Source organism: Dipteris shenzhenensis, chromosome 20 (assembly GCF_047967505.1).
Source record: "Dipteris shenzhenensis isolate YYH24624 ecotype China chromosome 20, Dip_SZ_1.0, whole genome shotgun sequence".
In the NCBI taxonomy this organism is placed as follows: domain Eukaryota; kingdom Viridiplantae; phylum Streptophyta; class Polypodiopsida; order Gleicheniales; family Dipteridaceae; genus Dipteris; species Dipteris shenzhenensis.
The window spans coordinates 18,023,209-18,045,159 of record NC_141615.1 but is presented as its reverse complement, the minus strand read 5'-3'; the positions used below and the strand labels follow the sequence as shown (position 1 = coordinate 18,045,159).

General features: G+C 44.9%; 1 protein-coding gene across 1 annotated transcript in view; it reads left to right on the top strand.

The window, feature by feature from the left end:
* The window catches only part of LOC147889373 (transducin family protein / WD-40 repeat family protein), a 112,709-nt gene that overhangs the window by 8,421 nt on the left and 82,337 nt on the right, over window positions 1–21,951 (top strand). Inside the window, exon 3 of the mRNA XM_087391571.1 lies at window positions 17,405–17,505. Within this exon, the coding sequence (XP_087247697.1) occupies window positions 17,405–17,505 (101 nt within the window). The remainder of the gene's footprint in view (window positions 1–17,404; window positions 17,506–21,951) is intronic.

The following is a 21,951-nucleotide window of genomic DNA, read 5'->3' as shown; positions in this document are numbered from 1 at the left end:
GACATAAAATCTGTCCAGTCTCTCCAGGAGTCTGCCTCCTTCCCTGCGGAAGCCCCACGAGAAGTCCAAGCTCCCATGCCATCGTCGGAAGGACGGGTCTCTCCAGCTGTCCCTACCTCCTGTCGTGAAGATAAAGGAGTCCCAAGCGGACTGCTCTGCCTGAGCTATACCTGTAAACTCTGGTCCTCGGCCCTGCTGGTCCTCCAAAGCCTCTCGATTGTTGAAGTCACCTCCAACAATCTAGGAATCCATGTCTGGGAGAATCTCTGTGAGTGTCCTCCAGAAAGTGGCTTTGCATCGGAGGTCTGTGGGTGCATAGATGTTGAGGATTCCTATTTTGGAGCCCTCCAACTCTAGGCCAACCCAAAGTGCACGGCCTGGGATCAACGTACCATGACCAAAAACTCCCTGGGCAAATGGTTGGCAAACGGAAGTACAAACACCGCCACTCCTCCCCTGTGCTCTGATCGAAGGCTCCCAATAAGTGTGAGAGCGTCCAGGGAGGATCTTCCCACAGCTACGGAAGTGAGCCACTGAAAGCTTATGCTCCTGGAGCAAGAGTATATCCAAGCGACCAATCACTGCTGGCTGAAGTTCCTGTCTCAAGATGAGCTTCCTAGGACCACGGGGTGCCAGAAGAATGAAACCCGTTCACGTTCCAGGAGACAAGGTGTAAGCTCATGATGAGGACTGGTAGGCTGCGAACAACTGTCTGCTCGCGGCTGAGGTTGATGAAGAGGCTGAGGTTTCGGAATGAAGGCGCTGACGCTTTTGTGAGGGTTTGGAGGGGGAGGCGGGGTCATCCTGCTCGTTCTTCAGAACTTTTAGCAAAGGAGTGAGGCCTTTGGTGCCATGGACAAACGCTTTCTCGAGCCAACTCGAGATCTCTGAAGTAGTCATCCTGTAGAAGGCGCGAAGTTTCTGGGGAGTCCATGCTCTGACATCCTGGGGGAGGGGCCACGACAGAGGGGGTCTGAGGATCACAATCAATCTGAAACGCTTGGCGGCGCATCGCCACCGCAGGCGCACGTCACCCTCGGACCACTGAGTCTCGAGAAGTTGACCACCCGACGGGCCTATCCAAGAGCAAATATGAGCGTGCGTCTGCTCTCTGAGAGCCTCCCAAACCGAGTCGTCTGTCCAGGTCTCGGTGCCGTCGCTGAGAAAGGTGAAAGCAAAGCTGGGGCCATCCCTCGGGGCCAAGGCTGCGATCTTCCCATCCGCCCCTTTTCGGAGCAGGAAGATACTGATGTCGAGGCAAGCAGGGAAGGTCCCGAGGTCGGCCACATCCAAGTAATCCCAGGGACCAGATGTGTAGAAGTCGCGAGGAAGCTCTCTCTCCTGGAGCTGAGGCCCGCCAGAGTCTGCAACTGAGGGGGTCGGGCTAGCAGACAGGGAAGACTGCTCCAAGGGTGGTGCAGACTCGGGATGGCCTGCCTGGGGTGGGGAAGGGGAAGGAGGCTGAGGGGTAGGCAACTTAGACTCCAGGGAAGCGGCTAGCGGGGGGGGCGGAGGAGGGGGAGTGGGGGCTGCCCGCGGTTGAGGAACCACCGGCGAAGCTGACACTGCAGGAGAACTGAGAGGGGCGGGGGATGGGGGATGGGGCTGGAGCTGGGACTGGGGCTGAAGAGGAAGAGAAGGGGGCTGAAGAGGAAGAGGCGGGGGCTGATGCAAGCAGCTGAATGATAAATACAAGGATCTCTCCTAAAGGAACATAGCTCAACAATAGAAATAAGACTGTAGGTGCCCTATGATCTATGACGAAGCTAGGTGATGTCTGGATAACCAAAATATGTCCCAAAAGCTTGTATCCACTCTGAAACTGAGCAAAGGCAAAAGCTGAGTGCAAAATCTCAACAATAGGTACCAAGAGCACTGCCATAGGCACTTCCACTGTTAGTAACTCCAAAGTCCAACTATTGACGGTAAGGTGTAGGTGCGTCGATGTGTATGTGTGAGAGCATATGTATGATCTACACCCACCATGGGTGCTGATGACATTGGTGGGGATGCCATAATAGCTAGATTTATCTAGATATATTTTTCTTCAATATAGCAGACATGCAAAATTCAGTTTGTGAAGTTTTTGTCCAGGTTGTGGCATGTGATATTGTGATCAATTCTTTCTATTCGTAGCGGTGCTTTGCCAACCAGCATGTTTTGAAAGCTTTGCTTAGAAGTGCTTGTTTGGGAGAGACCAAAATGAACTCCTTTTCGAGTTATGGCTGTTGATGTTGCTATTTGAGCTATATTAAGGTAACAAGGGACAACGATTGCCTTTGACACTTGGTCATGCTATCCGGTTTCTATACGGGAAGCATCTTTTAGGTGTTGACTGAGTGGTGGATTGTGATAAATTTGCACATAGATATGGAATGCATGCTAGGTGGAATTTGTGATAAATTTCTACACGAATATCGAATGCATTATAAAATTATATGATGTGGTTGTAGATGCTCATAGCAGACTTCTTGTAGCATTGACTGTGATGATTTCCTTATGCACATTGAATTCTTTTGAAAGGCACTTGCTCATGACAAAGATTTTGGAATAGCCATTTAGGTTCTTTAAAACTAAGAGGTCTCTACTTTGGAAGAAAGGCATGCCTAAGCTGTTACTTGAAGAATTCTATGCAATTACTTCTCTATTTAGTTTACTTCAATTATTTGCATTAACGAGTCTTATAGAGTCGCTCGTTCTGGGCAATATTTAGCAAACCAAGCTGAAAGTATTAGGAATAGACAAGAAGCATTGAAAGAAAGAATCTTTGATTCTTTGTGCATCTTTATATATTATAATTATATTGATGAAGATGAAAAAAACGACGCAGAGGATTGTGTAACCTGCGAGATAGAGATGGCAAATATGATGGTAGGATTGTAACTTATGTCTACTACTATAAGGTGTTTTTTGACACCATATGGCTCTGAGATTTACTTGTACTTGGATCCCTCAGTTATATCATAAACTACTTTCACAAATGTGATGAACACTTTTTTTAATGTACTCTACTTTTATCAATCTTTCAAAGAAGCCTTTTGAACCAAATTACTTCACATGTTGCATTGGTGGATCCTCTATATTCTGCTTCGATGGAAGACAATGCCTCTATTGGTTGCTTCTTGCTTTGCCATGACAAAACTGCAGAGCCAAGACTAAAGCATTATCCACTGGTGGATCTTTTGTCATTTACACTTTCTGCCCAATCAGCATCTGTGTATCCATGGAAGTGTAAGTCGGATGACCTGGCATAATGTAGTCCATGATCCGAGTATCATGAAGGTATCTGAGTATTCTCTTCGCTGCAAGGAGGTGAGTCTTCTTGGGACTCTGCATGAATTGGCTGAGCACACCAACTGTATATGATATTTTTGGCATGGTGATAGTTAAATAGATCAAGCTGCCCATGGGGTGTCTGTACAGTAAAGGATTTGAAGCTAGAGAAGTGTCAAGTGGTGACAACTTGATATTGTATTCCATAGGAGTAGGGAGTGGCTTGCAGTCATGTAGATGAAACTGCTTAAGTACCTTTTGAGTGTACTTTCCCTGAAAAAGTGTGATCCTTGTGTCATCTCTCCATATTTCTATACCAAGAAAATCATGGAGTTCTCCCATATCCTTTATGTCAAACTCTGAGGTGAGTTGACTCTTTGTTTATGAGATGAGATGTCCATTGGAGCCGGTGATGATCAAGTCATCAACATAAAGCACTCATAGTTTATGACCCATAGGGTTTATGGTAAGAGGGTGGTGAATTCTATGAGTATGCCTTAGCTGTTAGAAAATGGAAATCCCACCAGAGGTTATCCCTAACGGAAGAGTGTTAGATGAGCTAGGAATTACATGCGCGAGTGTTTCACTACGGAATCAAACTTCTTAGCTTAAGCCAGTAAATAGACAGTGCATCCAAGACAAATATAGAAGCAACACTTATATAGATTTATATACTCATTTGCGAGAGACTACATCTATGTGTGTGCAAGCCAGTAAATAGACAGTGCATCCAAGACAAATATAGAAGCAACACTTATATATTTCTGTCCGTCCACCTAGACAAAGTACAAAAGAGATGCGGAGTCCCACCAAATCGTGGTCCTCCAATCTTACCAAGAAGGTCCTCCTACTATATGCCTGGCACCTCTAGATCTTTGAGCTATGTAGACTCTCTGTCTAGTGATTCCTTCCACCTTGCTGTCCGGGTAACTAGCCTAGGTGGGCAACTTGCCTTATGATGCCAAAGTGGAGGCCCAAAAGACCCCTTTTATAGGGGCTGAGGCCCCCTTGATAAAACCAACCAGCCAGCCTCATAATGGCTGATAGGAATCCCCCCACCAGCCGGAAGCCTATAATTTTCCTCCTGGGCCTTCTCTTGCAGGTTCTTGCTGCCCTGCCTGGCCACGTGGCATCCAGCCACTGGCCCAGGCTGTTAAGGGCCTACATCTGCCCCTATGCTGCCCCAACAATCCTGCCAAACAGCTGCAAACCTTGCTCCTTCTTCTTGCCTTGGTTCTGCCTCTGTTCAGCTGTGTTCGCGGTCCCGGAAAGCCTCCAACCAGTCTGAACTGAGGTCCGTACTGCTCCGTAACCTGGCTGATGTCATCCCGCTTGTTGACGTAGCCATCTCTTGCTGGTTTCCCTGTGCAGTGCTGTCCTCTCCAAGCATGGACGGCCTCTGGAACCTTCTCTATCAGATTTTCTCTCCGTGGTGGATCTCCTCTGCCAAGTACTTGCCCTCTTTCTCTGCTGCCCACATGGCAGCCCATGTGCTGCTCATGTGACAGCCCCATGTCCCATCCTAGTATCCTATGGTCCACCCCCCTATGCACTCCTCATTTGGGGCCTCATAGGCGGGGAGGTGACCAACCCTAATGCAACATTAGCATGCCATAGTTTATGACCCATAGGGTTGCTTTTTGTGAAAGGGTATTTTCCAATGGGGCACAATGCTTAGCCAATTCACGAGTAGTGGTTTGGGAAAAATGATATGTCATGTAATTTTATTTTCATCTTGAAGCCACTATTGTGAAATCAAATCTCATGAGGGGCAGCTACCTTGAAATCCATCTGTTGTTTGCTTGACTTGTTCACCAAGTAAAGGACAGTCTTGATTATCAACAAAGAAGGAAAATTTCTTTGGGAGTATGTGGTGGTCTTATTTATTCATAGACCCATGCCATGGCTAGCCCTTCTTTCTATTGGTCATATGGTTCTCTTTTGTATGGTTGAATGATTGGCTTATGATGTTCACTAGCGTTGGTAAGAATTTAGCTTGTTGTGTAGTTGGAATAATTGGCGCATGCAATGCAAGGTTTTGCGTAAGAAGTTGGGTTCTAGTCTTCATGACTTGGGCAATATATGCATCCGTAGCATTTGTATGACCCTTATGCGAGGGGAAGCAGGTGATGGTGTCATGCCATCTAGGCTGTAGTGGAGTTTGTCTCACCCATTGGAGTATGTTGTACAGTCTAAAGCCATATTGATTAGTCTCAACTATGACGTGATTGTAGACTAAACAAAGCTGCTTTTCTTAGAGTGTTCCATCTTCCCACCATGTTCCGCCGGCCTGTCTAGCTCAAGTGATGTGAGCATGTGCCATGGTTGGACAGTGATGTCGGATACACTAAATGCAACCTATGGTGCCAAACACAACATGAAAAAAGTATGAAAAATGTTAGAAATGATGTGAGCAATTCTATGGCGAATGCGATGACATGTTGCTCAAGATATTGTAGTGTTCATGATTTGGGCGATGTATGTATCCATCGCATTCGTGTGCACTATGAGAGGAAGTGGGCAATGGTGTTATGTCCTCCATAAAGCAACACTGGCGTAAGAGTGTATAGAACATCCAATTTTTTTCCAGCCACAGCACTATATGTCAACCGACTAGCATATGTTTGCAAAAGTAGAGTACTAGTGCCATTCAGTTTTCTATACATCTATGCCATCTATGATTGGAGGGAACCTTTATTCCCAAGCACTTAAAAGTGTCCACAGCCTCCACTCGATTACCTTGGAGAAAAGTATTGGTTGGGTGTCGCTTGTGGCCCTTAGCTCTTGTCTAATGATTGGCTGATTTTCAGCCGATGGGGTGACAGTGGCATGCAGGGCCATAGCTAGGAGACCACTATGGACCACACATACCAATCGTGTCATCCTGCTTCAACATGTATCCACTTGCTTGGTACTATTTCTTTTTGTTTTTCAATAGTATGCTTATTAATAAATGAAATGTTTTCCTTCTGTTCAGTTACGGACAATGGGGACTAGGTCTAGCATTTGAGGGTGGACCCCCTTGCTTGGGGTTATGGGCATTAGTGACCCACAAGAGTGATGGCCTCTCTTTGAGAGGGACATCTAGAAACCACACCCCACCTGAGTACCCAAACATGGGACCAATCAAATGCACAGATTGCATACCGACCTAGGAACCATTCAAGAGAATGTTCCCTGAGCTTTGGGTGTGGGCCTGGCAGCATGCCAAGAGTAATGGAGATACAAGATAAGACGACAAACAAATGAGCTCAGTATGGCTCAATTATGACCTTAGAGTACGTCAATAGATAGTCTAAGCTGTTAGGAACCCGTGTGTGCGATCAGAATTAAATTCTGACAACTTTGAAATTTTAGGGTTTTTGGGAGTGACGTGGCAGCTGACACGTGGCAGACTGCCACTTGGAATCTGAGCTGGCAGGTCAGTCCACCTGTCCCACACATGTGGCAGCATGCATGGCAAGTGGCAGGGCATGCAGGCCAAGTGTTTGGCCCCAAATCTGGTAGATTTAGGGCAAGTGGTGGGCTGTCATTCTTTGGGACTGCAGCCCACCAAAAATCTGGGACAAGTGTCCACCTTCCACTCTAGGCCTAGGAGGGGGGCTGAGCCTATAAAAGAAGACCTCTCCCCTTCATTCCACACATGAAAATTTCGTCACTTTTCTTCTCCCTCCTTTTAGATGATGCAGCAGAACCTCTCCAGCTCCTTGGGTGCAGCCAGCTTCTCCCCAGGCCATTCTCTCACCTCAGCAGCACTTTCTCTCTCTACAACAGCACATTCTCTCTCTACAGTTCCAGCCCCTCCTCTCCAAAAATCTGCCCCCTCTCAGCTCTTCTGGAACAGCAGCAGCATCCTCTCTCCTTCACCTAGCCCGGAGCAGCCACAGCCCCTTTCTCTTTCCTGCTGCAGTCTCTCTCTCTCTACTGCAGAATTTCTCTCTTTACTGTTCCAGCCCATTTCCCTTGCAGAAATCTGCCTTTCTGTGCACTTCTGGAACAGCAGCAGCTCCTCTCTTACATCTCTTCCCTTGGGATCAGCATAGGCACTCTCTCTCTACAGCTATCACTCCATAAAAGCTTTCTCTCTCTAGCCTACAGGCTGTTTTTCTAAGCTGTTCTCATTCCAGCCCCATTTCCACACTCTCCTCACCCAAGGTAGCTTCAGAGGCATCAAGGACTTCATCTACAAAAGGGCCAAGTCACGAAGGGAGCCTGTATTGTCAAGTTTATCTCATTTACAGCACTATTTCATGTTGTTTCTACTATCTTTCTAGAAACTAGTGTTTGTCTCTAATGTTGGATGTAAGTGGTGATTGTTGCAGGCTTCTTCCTTGTGGATTGGGCAAGCCAAGAGCTGAAACCTGAGCTTGGAGTCCTCCTTTTTGTTGTCTACCTTGTACATATGCTCTTGAGTCTTGTATCTAGGTCCTAGGTTTTCACCGAGTTCATCGGTTTGGAAGGTGCATTGCACCTTGGTCTTGTATCTCCATTTTCAAGAATAAAGTGAGCCTGGATAAGGGGGGGGGCCCGTCTTGGCCCCTCAATCATATTGCATTCTCCAATGATGTCACTTTGTGTTTAAGCTGTATAAGTCTTAATTCCAGCTTAATTGCAAACTCTTAAGTTCAAGTATATGTGTTTGGCAACTCGCAATCAACTCATTCAAATGCCTCTGCAAAATCCGTTGTTTGAATTGATAGAAAGCACCGAGTAGTTTACATTGGTATCAGAGCTTAGGCAGTGGTCCTGTACTCTGTGCTTTCTCTTGTTGAGTCTCTCCTTCATTGAGTTATCTTGTCATCATGGCAGCCAATGGGCCTGACCCTCCTCCTAACCTGCATGAGTTGAGTGCTCTCTTGGCAAACATTGCTCAACAGGTTCAAGTGCTGGAAAGCAGCCAAGCAGGAACTCATGACATAGGGCCCCAATCCCAAGGAAGAGGCCGTGCGGACAACACCAACTCCAACAAGGAGGGAAGATCATCCTTTTCTTCCCCTCCTCGAGGTAGACGGCGTCATCGGAGTCCATCTCCTTCGAGACGTCCACGGAGACGAAGGTATGCAAAGCATAAGGTACCTCTTGGAGATAAGCTCTTCAAGTTTACCAAGTACAAGGGAGAGGACAAGCCCGAGGTCTTGCTGGCCTGGATCCGAGACCTCGAGTATTTCTTTGAGGGGGACGAGTACGAAGACAAGGCGAAGATCCGGTTTGCCGTCCTGCACATGCAAGACCGTGCTTCACTCTGGTGGGCAGCTATGGTCAACACTGGACAGCAAGCCCACACCTGGAAGCACTTCAAGAAGAACTTGATGAGGCACTTCTTGCCCAAGGAGTTTAAGAGAGATACAATGGTGCAGTGGGACATCCTCCGCCAACGCCAAGAAGAGAAAGTCAGTGAGTATGTTGATCGTTTTTGGGATACTTTGTTAAAAGTTCAAGCATTCAGTAGGAAGGATAAAAAAGAGCAGCAAAGGAAGTTCTTTGCTGGCCTACTGTATATCGTTCAGCATGAGGTGGACATTGCCACTCCTACTTCTCTCGAAGACACCATCAACATCGCCTTGAAGGTGGAGAAGAAACAATCTTTCTCCAACAAGCGGAATGGCAGCAACAACAAGCGGAAGTCCCAGGGAACCTCTTCCAAGGAACAAAAGGGTAAGGAGACAGCAAAGGACGCACCAAAAGAGCAAAAGTCAGCCAGCCAGCCTCCTTCGAAGAAAGCAGCCCGCACTTTCAGCTCATTGTCTCCACAACAGAAGCAAAAGTATTACTCCGAAGGGCGGTGTTTCAAGTGTGGCGATCGAGGCCACAACTTCTACGAATGCCCTCAAGCTGCCAAAAACAACAGCAATAAAGAACCAGCCCTCAAAAAGCCAGTTTTGGTAGTCAACAAGGTGGAAGCACCTCCGGAAAAGGGAGCTGTAAACGACACCCATAGTTTGTTGAAAACATGGGGTCAGGTAAAGGATCAATCCGCTTTGTTTTTGTTCGATAGTGGAGCTACTCACAACTTTATTTCTCATGAGATGGCACAGAACTTGGGGATAGCCCCAGAGGATAAAGGAGAAGCCTTGGAGGCAACTGCAGCCTTCAAGAACCAAGAAGAGAAGGTGTACCCCATCATCGGCAAGCTTCGGGTACACATCCAGGGGTACTTGGATCATCTACCCTTCATGGTGGCACCACTTCAAGGATCAGATGTAATTCTCGGCATGCCCTAGCATAAGCAAGTCAACCCCCGAATCGATTATGTGAAGAATATTCTAACCCTCCAACATAAGGGTAGAGATGTGAGCATTACAGCGGGAGTTTCAGGAAACACCATTCCTATGGTAAGTCATGCACGATCTCCCAATTTGCTTAAGAAAGGAGTATGTTCTTTTCTAGTGTTTGTACGCGATAAGCAACCAAGTGAAGAAAAGTCAGATCCTCTCACAAAAGAAAGATTAGATTTCCTTCAGGAATTCTCTAGTTGCTTCTCTCAGGAACTTCCTAGTCACCTCCCTCCTGAGAGACCAGAGGATCACAAAATTGACATAGTTCCAGGGTCTTCACCTCCAAATAGACCCCCATATAGAGTTAGTCAATCTCAACAAGATGAAATCTTCAAGCAAGTCCAAGAACTCTTGGACAAGGGATTGATCCAACCCAGTAGTTCTTCTTTTTGCTCTCCTGTCTTACTAGTCCAAAAGAAGGATAAAACCTTCAGGATGTGCATAGACTATAGAGCCTTAAACAAACAGACGGTTAAGAATCGTTTCCCAATTCCTCGTATAGACGATATCTTTGATCGTTTAGGAGGATTTGAAATTTTCAGCCGCATAGATCTTAAGAGTGGCTACCATCAGGTACGAGTTGTACCTGAGGACATTCATAAAACAGCCTTCCGAACCACATTTGGGCTGTATGAATATATGGTAATGCCATTTGGCCTTACTAATGCCCCAGCCACGTTCAATCGACTGATGGAACGGTTGTTCAGGAACTATAGACAGTTCACTGCCGTCTTCTTTGATGACATCCTCATTTTCAGCAAGAATGAGGAAGAGCATAAGGAACATCTAAAGATTGTATTTCAAATCTTAGCTGAAAATGCTCTTTACATCAATGAGAAGAAAAGTGAGTTCTTTCTTCCTGAGATTCACTATCTTGGTCACATTATCTCACAAGAAGGTGTCCGTATGGACCCAGCCAAGATACAGACAATTGTAGAGTGGCCTGACTTGAAGAATGCCCATGAGGTAAGGTCTTTTCTAGGCCTATGCTCATATTACCGAAGGTTTATTTGGCATTTTGCTGAACTTGCAGCCCCTCTACATGATCTCACTAAGAAAAATCTAAAGTTCAGATGGACCCAAAAAGAAAAGGACTCTTTTAATGCTCTAAAGCATGCCCTGACTACAGCTCTTGTACTTATCATTCCTGACTTAAGGAAACCATTCCTAGTAGCAGCTGATGCCAGTGGCAATTGCCTTGGGGCTTCTCTTACCCAGGATGGTCATGCTGTGGCCTTTGAAAGCCGACGACTAAGAGATGCTGAACTTCATTATGATATCTATGAAAAAGAACTCTTAGCTGTAATTCATGCTCTCAAACTTTGGAAACAATATCTTTTAGGGATAGATTTTCTTGTAAAAACTGATCATGAAAGTCTTAAATATTTTCTAACTCAACCTCTGATCAGAGAGAGACATATGAAATGGTCTACCTTTCTGCAATCATTTTCAGATACAATATACTCCTGGAAAAGAGAATGTAGTGGCTGATGCCCTTTCTCGTAGACCACGGCTTCACCATATTTCAGTTCCCTATCATGATGAGCTAACAGCCCTCAAAGAATTCTATGAGGGAGATGCTGATTTTGCTCAGCCATGGGCACATTTGAAAGATGGAGGCACCCATCATGCCTACCACATCAGGGATGGCTATTTATTCATGGAGAACAAACTATGTATCACAAAGCAGCTTAGATCTAAAGTGATGGAGGAAAGCCATAACCCACCCTATGCTGGTCATAGGGGTATTGTGGCCACCTTTTCAGCCATGGATAAATTTTTCTACTGGCCTAACATGAAAAAGGACACTGCTGCGTACATTTTAGCTTGTCTCGCATGTCAAAAAGCTAAGTATGAGAGAGGAAAACCCAAGGGTTTACTTCAGCCCCTACCCATTCCTGAGAGACCATGGGAACACATCACCATGGACTTCATTACAGGAATTCCCAGGACCAATCAAAATCATGACATGATTTGGGTGATAGTAGATCGATTCAGCAAGCAAGCCCACTTCATTCCTTGCAGAAAGAATCTCAAGGCACCTGAAGCTGCCCATTTATTTATTAGACACATCTTTAGACACCACGGCATGCCCAAGTCTATAGTATCAGATAGAGACTCAAAGTTCACTAGTAACTTCTGGCAGGCTTTGTTTGAGAACCTTGGAACTCTTCTAAGTTTCTCCTCAGCTTTTCATCCTCAAACGGATGGCCAAACTGAAGTTACGAATAGTACACTCTTGGATTTGCTGAAATTTTATGTGCATGACCAGCAAACCTTTTGGGAGAAATTCCTTCCTCTTGTGGAGTTTGCTTATAACAACACAATTCATTCCTCCACTGGAAAAGCTCCTTTCGAAATTGTATATGGTAGATCTTTACCAACTCCACTCATGCAAACAAAAGAGCAAATCTTTGCCGCTGATCAATTCGTGGAGGATTATGACTCTGCTTATGCCACGGTTCAAGCAGCCATTCAAAAGGCACAGGAGAAACAAAGAGCAGCTGCAAATAAAAGACGGAGGGCGTTTGCAGTGAAAGAAGGCCAATGGGTCTTATTGAAATTTGAGAAAGCCCGGTTAAAAACCAAAGTGGGCAAAAAGCGCATCTACTTCAAGCTATCCTTTCGATATTATGGTCCTTTTCAGGTGTTGCAGGTAATAAATGATGTCTCGGTCCGATTGAGACTTCCAGAGCATTGGAAGATCCACAATGTCTTCCATGTAAGCTTGGTGAAACCCTTCATTGGGGAACCACCTCAAGAGCCCACACTGGACGATGCACCTGAAGTAGAGGACACTGAGATCTTGTTGATCCCAGAGCAAATTATTTTGCATAACTTCACTACGGGACGTCGAGGCACGACTCGCAAAATGTACCTTTTGAAGTTCAGAGGGCTCCCATCCACCGATGCCCAATGGGTGGACAGAGCTATATTTCAGGAGTGTCCTGAAATCCTGGATGCTTATGAGGAAGCATTTCAGTTGCGGACAACCGAATGAAAGACGGAGGGAATGTCATCCTGCTTCAACATGTATCCACTTGCTTGGTACTATTTCTTTTTGTTTTTCAATAGTATGCTTATTAAGAAATGAAATGTTTTCCTTCTGTTCAGCTACGGACAATGGGGACTAGGTCTAGCATTTGAGGGTGGACCCCCTTGCTTGGGGTTATGGGCATTAGTGACCCACAAGAGTGATGGCCTCTCTTTGAGAGGGACATCTAGAAACCACACCCCACCTGAGTACCCAAACATGGGACCAATCAAATGCACAGATTGCATACCGACCTAGGAACCATTCAAGAGAATGTTCCCTGAGCTTTGGGTGTGGGCCTGGCAGCATGCCAAGAGTAATGGAGATACAAGATAAGACGACAAACAAATGAGCTCAGTATGGCTCAATTATGACCTTAGAGTACGTCAATAGATAGTCTAAGCTGTTAGGAACCCGTGTGTGCGATCAGAATTAAATTCTGACAACTTTGAAATTTTAGGGTTTTTGGGAGTGACGTGGCAGCTGACACGTGGCAGACTGCCACTTGGAATCTGAGCTGGCAGGTCAGTCCACCTGTCCCACACATGTGGCAGCATGCATGGCAAGTGGCAGGGCATGCAGGCCAAGTGTTTGGCCCCAAATCTGGTAGATTTAGGGCAAGTGGTGGGCTGTCCTCTTTGGGACTGCAGCCCACCAAAAATCTGGGACAAGTGTCCACCTTCCACTCTAGGCCTAGGAGGGGGGCTGAGCCTATAAAAGAAGACCTCTCCCCTTCATTCCACACATGAAAATTTCGTCACTTTTCTTCTCCCTCCTTTTAGATGATGCAGCAGAACCTCTCCAGCTCCTTGGGTGCAGCCAGCTTCTCCCCAGGCCATTCTCTCACCTCAGCAGCACTTTCTCTCTCTACAACAGCACATTCTCTCTCTACAGTTCCAGCCCCTCCTCTCCAACAATCTGCCCCCTCTCAGCTCTTCTGGAACAGCAGCATCATCCTCTCTCCTTCACCTAGCCCGGAGCAGCCACAGCCCCTTTCTCTTTCCTGCTGCAGTCTCTCTCTCTCTACTGCAGAATTTCTCTCTTTACTGTTCCAGCCCATTTCCCTTGCAGAAATCTGCCTTTCTGTGCACTTCTGGAACAGCAGCAGCTCCTCTCTTACATCTCCTCCCTTGGGATCAGCATAGGCACTCTCTCTCTACAGCTATCACTCCATAAAAGCTTTCTCTCTCTAGCCTACAGGCTGTTTTTCTAAGCTGTTCTCATTCCAGCCCCATTTCCACACTCTCCTCACCCAAGGTAGCTTCAGAGGCATCAAGGACTTCATCTACAAATTGCCAAGTCACGAAGGGAGCCTGTATTGTCAAGTTTATCTCATTTACAGCACTATTTCATGTTGTTTCTACTATCTTTCTAGAAACTAGTGTTTGTCTCTAATGTTGGATGTAAGTGGTGATTGTTGCAGGCTTCTTCCTTGTGGATTGGGCAAGCCAAGAGCTGAAACCTGAGCTTGGAGTCCTCCTTTTTGTTGTCTACCTTGTACATATGCTCTTGAGTCTTGTATCTAGGTCCTAGGTTTTCACTGAGTTCATCAGTTTGGAAGGTGCATTGCACCTTGGTCTTGTATCTCCATTTTCAAGAATAAAGTGAGCCTGGATAGAGCCTGGATAAGGGGGGGGGCCCGTCTTGGCCCCTCAATCATATTGCATTCTCCAATGATGTCACTTTGTGTTTAAGCTGTATAAGTCTTAATTCCAGCTTAATTGCAAACTCTTAAGTTCAAGTATATGTGTTTGGCAACTCGCAATCAACTCATTCAAATGCCTCTGCAAAATCCGTTGTTTGAATTGATAGAAAGCACCGAGTAGTTTACAAATCGTCGCCAGCGCTTTATGAGAGGCTTTATGCCACCGCAGCCTTATGCACACCCATGCTTCCTCTTATGCTTAACCCCTCCACTAGCTTCCGGATGATCATCATGGTGTTGCCACATCATAGCTTCCATCCTTTCCATGGGCTAAGAGAGATTTCTTCTTCTATATTGGTGCTACGATTATGGCTATGCTGTATTTGTCTTGAGTGTTTATGCCTGCTTAGAGGCTCCACCCTTTTAGCTCATTGTATCAGGTTCTTTTAGTCTCATAGACCCTGCAGTCTTTCGAAGACTTTTAATGAACTTTCTTTCTTTCTTTCTTGCGGTCTGCCAACCTTTGTAGAGCATGGTTGATATAATCTCTAGAAGAAATGGGCAGTTACAACATTGTTACCGACTCTAGGCATTTGTTTACACCCTGCACTCTCATACCATGCCTTTGCATGTGCAAACACGTATCCTACTGTCTAAGAGATAGAGAGCCAACCAATGAACCAAGGCTTATGTGTGTGGCAGATGTGAATACATTGGAGAACAATTGTAATGTGGTTTATTGTTGGGGAGTAGGTGTTGGAGTTTAGATGGGGACGAGCATTTTCCGAGCAAAATCTTCCGAGCGTCCGAGCGAAGGAAAAAAAAAGCTTCCAACTATGCAAAAATATGACAAAAATGGATCAAAAGAAAACATAGTTTCACTTAGAAATATGAAAAGTATTATAGGAATGCCTATTTTATACACGAATATTTATGTGAATCTTTGGGAATGGTGAGAACATAATGGGATGGCTTTTGAAGAAACCCACATGTAGAGTAGACTTCTCTATGAAAATTCCCTTATGATCCTTCTTATAACTTTTTACTTAATAGGGGGTGACATTGAAAACATTGAAAAACCTCTCTCAACCTATCTTCATGAAAGGGTTTCTCCAAAGAAAACTCATTGAAGCAAGCCATCAAGGTAGTTTCGCCAGCGAAACCCCTTTGAACAAGGTCTTTCAAGGTAGTTTCGCTGGCGAAACTACCTTGGACAGCACTTTTAAAAGTGACATAACTTTCACATCCAATGTCCAAATATAGTCATTCAGCCACTCAAATTGATCGGAAAACCCCATTTGAGCACATCTATGGGGTTATATTTTGGAAAACCTTGCATATATAGTATTAAATATTACATGTATTTTATGAGAGTGATATATAAGCCCAAGTTAATACTTATTTACAGTAATTTAAACTTCTGTAGAAACATGTCCATAAATATCTTGTTATTAATACTATAAAAACACTTGAAAGATATTGCCATATGATATGTTTAATAAGTAATTATTTATGTATAATATTATTATATTGAGAGTGATTATGAGAGACATTTCTTAAATAAATTAATTTTCAATACTTTTTTAAGGTAATAACAAGGGTACAAAGGGATGTCTATGAATAAGAAGATTTATGTTATGTAAAAATGAATGAGTGACTAGTCTGTATAATTTTATGATAAAGGGATCTAGTCCTAATGAAAATAAAAGTGTAAAAACCATGTTTCCTAAAGAAATACTATTTTTAAAATCTCTTGAAAAACACGCTCGTATAAACCTGCTCATAGGTTTTTGCTCGTAAAATTGACGCATCCGAGTTTAGATTGTCACCTTCCCATTTGTGAGCTGCCAAATGACGAGTGCATGGGGGAGGGGCAACAGGGAGACGTCAGGAAGGCCACGTGGATCCCTACGGGAGTTAGAGATGAAAAAGAAAACAGGTCTGCCACATGGGCAGCATACAGGCTGCCATGTGGGCAGCAGATAAAAGAGTACCTGGCTGGCATTGGAGTAGGATCAGCATCTGAAGAAGGCGACTGGAGCTGGCAGGCGTTGCATAAGTCAGGAGCTTTCTGGCAGAGGCTGTATGGACCTGCTCGAGGTCAGAAATGGGCAGAACCATGGGTGTAGGAGCTGGACTGCCACGCGGCAGTTCTGGGACAGGTTTGGGCCAGGTAAAGGGCCTTTCCTCAGTGGCGGACCAGTGGCAGGCCGCCAGGTGGCCAGGTCAGGCAGCATTGGGCTGCTGGAGCAGGTCAGGCCAGTCTGTGCAATGGTTGGCCAGGTCACAGACTGGGTCGGGCAGTAAGGCAGGGGTACCAGCCTATAAAATGGGCCCCTATGGGGCTCATTCACTAGTTCAGTGTTTGGGCAATCCAGCCCCTCCAGGGAGCAGACCAGCCATCTGGTGGATGCAAGAGGAGAGGCTGATTGCAGCACAAGAAGTCCTCAAGTATTTGGATGTTCCAGCAGCACATGAAGGGGCAGATCTACCCAAAGAAGAAGGGCCGGATCTCGTGGGACAAAGGAACTATCGAGCAGCCACTGAAGTCCATTGTGGACATGGGCTGATATAGGAGAGGTCTACAGCAGAAGCATCAGCAAACAGTACCTATTCTTGATGGCTTACCTCAGCGTTTGTTTGCTAAAGGTGTTGTGCTTATTTTGTACTTGGATATTACTCAATCTATGAGATTTTGCTGTACATCTGTGAGTACTCTCTCCATATCTTGAGTGTTCTCTCTACATGCACAAGCAATGAGTTGTGTTCTATTCTCTCTTGTGTCTTCTGCTGTGTGAGAGTGTTTGCTCTAAGGAAGCAACCTACATTCAGGTTTTCTAACAGTAGGTTCCATTGCTTGTGCTGTTGAATATTGGTAACTCAAAAGATGCAGCTGCTCTAATTAGGGATGCACGTTTTTTGAGGAGCAACTTCACTAGAAGGAGAGGGGATGCTAGAGATTGGATTTTCAACATCTACTTAAAGTAGGGTTTGTAGGTAGTTGTTTCGCTTCTGTATGTGATAAAGAGTCATGAGAGTTTTAGAAATTAGACGATGAAGGGGTTGCATTTCTACATGTTGTCCACTTTATAAGTAAATATCTGCACCCTTTTCATTTGATTCAACTAGTAGTATATATGCACGTGATTTTTTTGTTCACTTTGTTATCATGTGTAGGGCCACAACTTCATAAAAAGATACACGCTCTTGCATGTTGGCGGGATTTTACATATGCTGCCTCAGGTCGAGACATATTGGTATTCCGGCGTGCACATTTGGTATGTATATGCCTTTGAACTATTTTGAAACCTAGGTTTTCTTCTTCTAGTTGTCACTTCGATTTTGCCTTCTCTTCTTGCCTGTCTTACCCATCCTGGCTGTTCTTCCTTTTCTTTCTCATCCTGGCTCTTGTCTTTTGTTGGTTGGCGTTGTTGTTGCGTTCGCTTGCGGCTTGGGCTTGAATTATCCAAATTGATTCAATTGTTAAGATTAGTGCAAGACTCATGTCGAAAAACTAGTCTACATCTAGTGTACCATTCTCATATTTGTATGTTTGACACTTTTCTCTTTGAAGGACCTTGGAATATCTTGCATTTTGTAGTATAAAAACCATAAATGTTTGTATTCTTTTGAAACCTAGAAACAACTTACGCTTGGTTGAGGAAATAAGGGCAGTTGTGCTTAGATAGTTCTTTCCTCTTTTGGTTGCATCTCTTCCCCCCACTTCATTCTTACATAATCCTTGTCTCCAAGGTATATAGTTTGCTAGACAAAACACGATTAGAGAGTGATTTGAACAAATGCATACCTTAATCTAGGTTTGCGTTTCATATGGATTTGCAAAAATCCAAGGGAAGCAGTCTTAGAATAGTTTTAACATTGAGACTTTCTATAGATGTTAAGCTTAAGACAAAAAAAGGCTATGTTTGAAGTTTTTGCGTAGTCTAGACATTGTATTCTACCAACAAATTCAACAACTTGTGTGCTAGATTTTATCTTTAATGTGGGCAATTACTATATACTTGAAAAATATGACTAAAAGCCTTGGAGATTGTTATTTGCTTTGGGATTAATTCATATAATGAAATTTTGCTTTATGTTGGTATTGAGTACTGTAGTGGTTTGGGGGCAATAGTTGACCGAAAGGGTTTGGTCAACCGAGGATTATTGATCTTGTGGCTTTTTTTAGAGCCATTAAGGTTGCTATCTTTGTCTATATAATCATTGTAATAAAGGATAAAAACGAGCTAAGCTAATGAGATTGGTCTTGTGCCGAGAGACTACAGATTATACTTTTTGCTCTAATGATTTGTATCAAAGCCATCTGTCCCACATCATATCCTTTTAGCAAAGTTTGGGGCTACCCCTCTACAGCTTCATGCATCCTCCCAAGTGGTCACATACCTTCACAAACTCAAGAACTTACCACTACTTCCGGACAGTGAAGGCTACCGTGGCTGGCCTTTGACCTCATCTATGGCACTAGAGACAAGGGGGGATCAAAGGAGTTCTTACGATCGAAAACGCAGATGGGTTGCAGGCCTGGGACTTCATGGGACCTACTACCACCAATCAGTCTCTGAGATAGAAAAAACCCGATACAATGAGATGAAGGTCTAAATGGCCATGACAAATACAAAAAATACCACAATCATAACGATATTGATACATAAAGAGAAATCTCTAACTCATGAAGAGAAAGTGGAGGAGGCGGGGGGAGTGGAGACATCACATCAATTCTTACCATAGTGGGAGGTGGACCTATATAGTTCCCTCCACAATAACCCATTTGACCCAAACAACCCCTAGCCAAATTAGCTTAGACCCCACTAACTTAACCCAGTTTTTGCATTTTTTTCAATTCTTCCTAGAGCTCTTGCCACAAAAGTCCAATCATCACCCACCAAAGGTCCCATGGCTTACACAAGGCTTTCTTGTCAATGGCGAATGCAAGGCCAACAGCCAAGACAATGACATTCCCATCAATGAGAGTCAATACAAGCCAACGAAGGTGCACCGCCAAGAGTCACCGGGTTCTCAGCTCCACACAGATCCAATGCAAACATTGTTGGAGAGAAAGCACGGAGATGAGAGGTCAAAGTAGGTTAGGGAGTGCATGGTCACATGTTTGATGAGGTAAGGCGGACTTATGTAGTCCCCCTCCATAGTCCTTTTAGCCCTCTTGCTAAAATGCCCCCTAGAAAAAGTCTAGCGATAACCCACATTAAATAGATATTACCCTCCAAAAGGGACTGCCATACATCCTAGCTAGATGAATAAGAGACTTGAATAGGAGAGACTTGGGCCTAGGGTTGCGAAAATGAGACTGAAAGCATTGATGCTAGCATCTGGCAAGCCATACCTCTGCTCAAATAGGTGTGCATAGCTGGCCTCACTTGAAGATCGAGCATGAAAAGAGGACTCCCAAGTACACATAGGGTGCAACAGTCTCAACTAGCTTGTCAAAGGTGAACTACTCTCGATGTGCGGATGCTCGAGACGTGTTGAAGATCATGACCTTGGTTTTACCAAGGCTATGGAGCTTGGAGGAAGAAGTCTCATTCAAGCCTCTCAGCCTTGACTTCCCTCCTCTCTCTCTCCCTTCATACCCCTTCTCCTACCCTCCTCCCCGATCTTCTCTATTCTCTCCACTTTTATCCAAATGGCTTCTTTGTATGCAGGAGGAATTGACAGAAAACAAGGTGAAGATTCCAGTTTTGCCCACGTTCCCTGTAGATTGTTAGCTGGATAGGAACAATTATGGCATTTGGCGTGTCTTGATAGAGTTGGTATTGCAAGCCTACGACTTGGCAGACTTCATCCTGTTGGGTGTCAGTTAACACCTTGTCCACACACATTTCTTGCGTCATAGCCACTAGGTCTCGTTGTGCTTTAAGATAGATTACATTGACGGAGAGTTTGCCACTAGGGCTAGCGTCGCTCAGTGTGTCTCACCACCCGACGCAAATGCTTGCAAATCGTGGGCGTTGAAGGAATCCATCGTTTCAACGCTCTTCCAGAATTCTCTCTAGAACCGTCACCACCTGAGAGGATGGCGAGCACCCAAGCTTTGGTAGAGAGGTATTTTTGTTGCGCTCAGCTTCTCTTTTATCTCTCAAATCCCTTCCTTGAGCAGCGTTGACTATTTTCTTCTTCTTGCTGGCTGAGCAAAAACTCTACGCTGAGAAATCAGACACACACACTCTCTCTCTCTTTCTCTCTCACACAGCACAAGGGCCCAGGACAATCGTTGGGCTGGCCCCCCCCAAAGGTCTTTATTCATTCAATGAAAACTGAGTACAGATTACAATTCAGCTCACGGGCTGCTTAGCACAAAAACATACGTGAAATCTTCTTTACAAAAGAGCTCTCAGCTCATTTCTTTGGCAACATGCCAAGTGTCAAAAATCTAAACTATGTTACTTGCCTCAAAGGGCAAAACTCTAGGGTCTTCGTAGCCCTCGGTCACATGGGCTTCTCTTGGCTACCCATTGGGCCTCCATAGCGCTTTGGGATTCCACCCCTCTTAGAGCTTGCAACCATTAAATAAACCGCACATAGCCATGGCACCCATTAATCGTTAGCGCTTTTGCATGCAAATAAATTCTAGATTAATCCTAGTATCTGTGGGCGTCCCCACCAAGCAAACATGTGCACATAAAATAACAAACTCTGTGGTTGACCGAAGCCAACCCTTCTAACCATAATTAAGGACTTTGACCAAGGGTCAAGGCGTCTTAATTAATGCCAAAACTCTCCGGCCGGAGTCGGTAATGATCTAGGTTGACCAAAGTCAGCTTGCTTTGGCTGAAGCCAAGTCTTGTTAACTGAAGTCAACTCTTTTTGACCGGAGTCAGAGGTTCTTTGGTTAATCGTAGTTAACCCTCTTGGCATATGCCAAGTCTTTCTAATTGGGGTTAGGTTTACTTAATCAAGGTTAAGTATCTTTGATTGAATTCAATACTCAAAAGCAGGTGTTGTTGAGCGGAAGAATCACATAGTGGTAGAAATCTCTCGGACCATGATTGCTCCCTGAGGTTCCTCAGTTTCTTTGGGCTGAGGCCATTGCCACGGCAGTACATATTCTTAACTGGTCTCCGACGTTTGCTTTTCCTAAAGTCTCTCTTTTTGAGGCTTACTTTGGAAAGAAGCCATGTGTATCCCATTTCCATGTGCGCAGGTGTGATGCCTTTGTTCACATTCCAAAGAAACAGAGGGGGAAGTTGGATGCTAAATCCACCCAGATGATCTTTGTTGGGTACAATTCTTTATCAACAGGTTACCGGCTGTATGATTCTTCCAAGAGGGAGATTATTCTCAACATGGATGCTATCTTTGATGAACAGATTCTGTCTTCGATGATTGATGTCGACCCTCCTCTTATCATAGAGACGGTGGATGATGACAGTAGTGAGATCCTATTCCTACACCGCCTCCAAAACCAGCAACAATTCTAGATCTGCAGACCGAGAGCGACTTGGACAGTGATCCAGATGATTCCCCACCTCCCTAGGCAGCAGGGGAAAGTTTCGGGATTGGCTCCCAGAAAGGATCCCGTCGGCTGATTGAAACCCTTTGTGACCCAGATGTCAGAGATATCCTTTCTTCATGTCTTCGAGAAGAGGACGGTCCACGTAGATCACACCGGAATAAGGAAAAGGTTCTGGAGGTAGTTCCGTTGTAGGTCAATTATTCCTTGATGACCCGCATCCTCAAAGACAAGG